The 5419-nt window shown below is 51.1% G+C and overlaps 1 protein-coding gene across 1 annotated transcript; it reads left to right on the top strand.

The window, feature by feature from the left end:
* Window positions 1-284: 284 nt before the first annotated feature.
* On the top strand, window positions 285-1250 carry LOC309603274 (olfactory receptor 14C36-like; the record flags this gene model as incomplete). The annotated part of the gene is made up of 1 exon (XM_082338159.1): window positions 285-1250. One exon carries the CDS (start codon window positions 285-287, stop codon window positions 1248-1250), a length of 966 nt encoding a protein of 321 aa, XP_082194285.1.
* Between the last annotated feature and the right edge of the window lie 4169 nt (window positions 1251-5419).

The following is a 5419-nucleotide window of genomic DNA, read 5'->3' as shown; positions in this document are numbered from 1 at the left end:
TCACCTGTGGGGTTGTGGCAATGCAGTCTGTGGGGCTGGGGAATGAGCTGGTTTTCCCTTACAATGATGCCATCATTAGGACACTCGGCTGTTGCTGTTGGCTAGCACCAACCAGGGCTGCAGCCACAGAGCTGAGGGAAGGTCTCGTAGAAAAGGCAAAGGGTGTCTGTGTGTGATAGGGGGAGGGTCTATGCGAGATGGCTTTGATTTTGCTCAGGGATGTCTGCCCTAACTCGTCGCTGTCTTTTTCTCTTATGCCAGGGCCCAATGCCCAGAGGCAGCAAATGTCCAATGGCAGCTCCATCACTGAGTTCCTCCTCCTGGCGTTCACAGACACACGGGAGCTGCAGCTCTTGCACTTCTGGCTCTTCCTGGCCATCTACCTGGCTGCCCTCCTGGGCAACGGCCTCATCATCACTGCTGTAGCCTGTGACCGCCGCCTCCACACCCCCATGTACTTCTTCCTCCTCAACCTCTCCCTCATAGACCTGGCCTCCATCTCCACCACTCTCCCCAACGCCATGGCCAATTCCCTGTGGGACACCAGGGCCATCTCCTACTCGGGATGTGCTGCCCAAGTCTTTGGATTTGTCTTTTTCATTTCAGCAGAGTTTTCTCTTCTCACTGTCATGGCCTATGACCGCTATGTGGCCATCTGCAAACCCCTGCACTACGGGACCCTCCTGGGCAGCAGAGCTTGTGTCCACATGGCAGCAGCTGCCTGGGGCAGTGGTTTCCTTTGTGCTGTGTTACAAACTGCCAATACATTTTCCCTACCCCTCTGCCAAGGCAATGTCCTGGACCAGTTCTTCTGTGAAATCTCCCAGATCCTCAAGCTCTCCTGCTCAGATGCCTACCTCAGGGAAATTGGGCTTCTTGTGGGTAGTGCCTGTGTAGTCTTTGGGTGTTTTGTTTTCCTTGTGGTGTCCTATGTGCAGATCTTCAGGGCCGTGCTGAGGATCCCCTCTGAGCAGGGACGGCACAAAGCTTTTTCCACGTGCCTCCCTCACCTGGTCGTGGTCTCCCTGTTTGTCATCACTGCCATATTTGCCTACCTGAAGCCCTCCTCAATGTCCTCCCCATCCCTGGATCTGATGCTGGCAATTCTTTACTCGGTGGTGCCTCCAGCAGTGAACCCCCTCATCTACAGCATAAGGAACCAGGATCTCAAGGATGCAATGTGGAAACTGATGACCTGGAGTTTTTCTGAAGAAATAAACTGTCCATTTTGTTATGCACGTCTCTCATAATGTAACTCATCATAGGCCCAGCCTGCCTTCTGTAGTTTGTGGTGGTGGAGCGTTTTTTGCTGTCTTTTCCTTGTGATAATATTTTACACAAACAAATGTCATTCTTTATGCCACTTCTGACTTGGTATCTACCTGTGTAGTGTTGCCCAGAGACTGTGTAAGTGAGAGTCATGTTCTCTCTGCTTTAAAAAATAATACAGGATCCTGCGGCCATTTGTTTGTCCAAGATCCTTCCTCTGAGAGCTCTCTGGAGCCGCAGTGGCAGTGCCTGTGCGCCGAAGCGGAGGGGAAAACAGTCCCATTACAGCAGCCCTGCCAGGGAACACCAGCTCTTGGTCTTTCCAGAGCTGCTCTCTTTTTACTTCCAGGCTCTCTTTCTGAGCCCCTCTGTTGGTGAAGGAAGGGTTGCTCTGGCAGCTTGGTCACAGTAATGCTGTGTGGCAGTCCTGAGATGGCAGGCAGGGACACACAATGGGCGCCTCTGTGACAGAGCTGGCCTCCATAGCAGCATTTCCATCATACAAGGGGACCTCCTGAGGGCAGTGCCTGAAGCTTAGGTCTTCTTTCAGAGTTGCTCTCAGGAACATGCCCAAGAAAGTGCCAGGAGAGGAAAACACCAGTGAACAGCTAAAGTGTGTGAGTGTGCAGGGTGGGGGCATGTGGCAGTGTCCTTGCACAGAGAGGCCTTCTGGAATAGATACAAAGGACCAGGAGAGCATGGTCTGCTCTGTGCCCGTGTTCTCTGGACACCCTGGGGAAGCTGCTCCAAGACAGCCATCACAGACCAACCAATAATAACCACCATTTCTAGCACTGGCCTCTCACCCCAGCTCAGACAGGTAGTTTGTCCCTCCACCGAGGGACACCACAGGACTGAGTCAGAAGTCTATGTTTGCACTGTACAGAGGTAAGATCGTGGAGCAGAACCTCCTGGGAACCATGTCGAAACATATGGAAGGCAGAGAGATGATTGGAGAACCAACATGGTTTCACCAAGGGCAAATCGTGCCTGACTAAACTAGTGTCCTTCTATGATGGAGCAACTGCATCAGTGGGCAAGCGGAGAGCTACAGATGTCATCTGCTAAGAATTCTGTAAGGCCTTTCATACAGTCTCCCCTACCATTCTTGCCACTAAACTGGAGAGGTATGGGTTTTAGGGATGGAGGGTTAGATGGATGAGGAATTGGCTGGATGGCCCCGTCCAAAGAGTTGCAGTGAATGCCTCAATGTCCAAGTGGAAACCAGTAACGAGTCGTGTCCCTCAAGGGTCCGTACTGGGACCAATGCTATTTAACATCTTCATCAATGACATAGTGGGATCGAGTGCACCCTCAGCAAGTTTGCAGAGGACACCAACCTGAGAGGTGCAGTTGATTCTCTAGAGGGAAGGGATGTAATTCAGAGAGGGACCTTGACAGGCTTGAGGAGTGGGCCCACGCAAACTTCATGAAGTTCAACAAGGTCAAGTGCATGGTTGTGTTGCATGCAGCTCTGCAGTCCTCAGCACAAGAGAGACATGGGCCTGTTAGAGTGGTTCCAGAGGAGGGCCTTGAAAATGATCTGCGGGCTGGAACATCTCTGCTACAAAGAAACGCTGCAAGAGCTGGGGTTGTTCAGCCTGGAGAAGAGAAGGCTCTGGGGAGGCCTTATTGCAGCCTTTCAATATATAAAGGGGGCTTATAAAAAAGATGGAGAGAGAATTTTGCCAGGGCCTGTAGTGACAAGACAAGAGGCAGTGGTTTTAAACGGAGTGTAGATTTAGGTTGGACATAATGAAGGGGTGTTTTACACTGAGGGTGCTGAGAGACTGGAACAGGTTTCCCCAAGAAGTTGTGGATGCCCCATCACTGGAAGTGTTCAAGGTCAGGTTAGGTGGGGCTTTAAGCTATCGGGCCTAGGGAAAGATGTCCATGCCTACAGCACAAGAGTTAGACTAGATGATCTCTAAGGGCCCCTTCCACCTTAAACTGTTTCATAATTCTGTGAGATGAGACAGAAGCATGCACATTATGTGCATGTGGTGAGATGAACCCGAGTGAGAACAAATGCCATCAGCTATTTCTAGGGGTGCCGCCAAGGCTTGCAGGATAGACTGTGTCTCAAGGTCACTTCACATTGAGAGTAACATTCCCTGGGAAACCACCTGAATTTGGACACTAAGCACTGGGATGTGCTTCCTTGAACCGAGGTCCCCGTGTCCATTCCTCATGCCTTGGGGCATCTCAGACAGGTACAGAATAGGGTGATACACCGCAGGGCTGAGGTGCCTCCCAGACTCCAGGAGTGGCAACAGGAAGCCACAGAGACACTATGGCAGCCGGCTGAATATGAGCCAGCAAGGTACCCAGGTGGCCAAGAAGGCCAGTAGCATCCTGGCGTGTATCAGAAATGGCGTGGCTCACCAAGCCACTTTCAGTCATTTATCAGCAGTCCTGGCTAACCAGGGAGGTCCCAGTTGACTGGAGGTTAGCAAATGTGACACCCATCAAGAAGAAAGGCCGGAAGCAGGACTCGGGAAACTACAGGCCTGTCAGCCTGACCTCGGTGCTGGGGAAGGTTATGGAGCAGATCATCTTGAGTGCCATCACATGGCACGTACAGGACAACCAGGCGATCGGGCCCGGTCAGCATGGGTTTGTGCAAGGCAGGTCCTGCTTGACTAACCTGATCTCCTTCTATGACAAGGTGAATGAGGGAAAGGCTGTGGATGTTGTCTGCCTGGGCTTTAGTAAGGCCTTTGACACCATTTCCCACAGCATTCTCCTGGAGAAACTGGCTGCTCATGGCTTGGGTGGGCATAGTAATTGCTAAGTGAAAAACTGGCTGGATGGCCAGACCCAACGGGTTGTGGTGAATGGAGTTCAATGCAGTTGGTGCCCGGTCACAAGTGGTGTTCCCCAGGGCTCAGTACTGGGGCCGGTCCTGTTTAGTATCTTTATCAATGATGTGGAGGAGGGGATTGAGTGCACCATCAGTAAGTTTGGCGACGACACCAAGTTGGGTGGGAGTGTTGATCTGCTGGAGGATAGGAAGGCCCTACAGAGAGACCTGGACAGGCTGGATCGATGGGCCAAAGCCAGCTGTATGAGGTTTAACAAGGCTGGGTCCCGCACTTGGGTCACAACAACCCCAGGCAACACTAGAGGCTTGGGAAAGACTTACTGGAGAGCTGTCTGGGGGAAAAGGACCTAGGGGTGTTGGTCAACAATTGACAGAACATGAGCCGGCAGGGTGCCCAGGTGGCCAAGAAGCATCCTGGCTTGTATCAGAAATAGTGTGGCCTGCAGGACTAGGGAGGTGATAGTGCCCCTGTACTGGGCACTGGTGAGGCCACACCTTGAGTACTGTGTTCAGTTTTGGGCCCCTCACTACAAGAAGGACATTGAGATGCTGGAGTGTGTCCAAAGAAGGGCACCAGGGGAGGTTTAGGCTGAATATTAGGAACAATTTCTTCACTGAATGGGTTATCAAGCATTGGAACAGGCTGCCCAGGGAAGTGGTCGAGTTCCCATCCCTGGAGGTATTTAAAAGATGTGTAGATGTGGTGCTTGGGGACATGGTTTAGTGGTGGACTTGGTAGTGTTAGGTTTACAGTTGGACTCGATGATCTTAAAGGTCTTTTCCAACCTAAATGATTCTATGATAAAAGAGAGAGGCAGAAGTCGAGAGGTAAAATGTGCCCGTATAAATACAGTAGTTCTTCTGAGCAATGTTTCTCCATTTGAAATATTGGAAAGAAAATTTACTGTGCTAAGTGGCTGCATAAAAATATTAACATAGTAAAGAAAGCATAATCAGCTTGCTAGTACATACCCTTTGAGCTGTTAATAAAAAACTATGACAAAAAAATGGAAATTCATAGAAAAACTAGCAATGCTGGAAAGGAAGACTTTTTCAGCTATTGCATGGAGTTCTTTCCTGTGGAGGTTTCAAATTTGTCCTAAAATCTACGTTCAGGCCTTGCTTCAGTTATCCACACAGAGGTGGTCACTGCCTCCAGGATGCCCTGGGGTAGCTGAAGCACCCGTGTGGGAAATGCGTCCCAGGAGATATGGGAGCCCTTCTGGAGCATGAGCTGGGATGCAGGCAGAGTACCTCGGGGTGGGGGAGGGCATCACCTGCCGCCAGCACTGCTGGGGTGGCTGAGCAGGGACCTCTCCAGCACAG

The sequence above is a fragment of the Platalea leucorodia genome (assembly GCF_965183815.1).
Source record: "Platalea leucorodia genome assembly, contig: HAP1_HAP1_SCAFFOLD_46, whole genome shotgun sequence".
In the NCBI taxonomy this organism is placed as follows: Eukaryota; Metazoa; Chordata; class Aves; order Pelecaniformes; family Threskiornithidae; genus Platalea; species Platalea leucorodia.
Note: the sequence above shows the minus strand (reverse complement) of the source record. Positions and strands in the feature narration are given on the sequence as shown.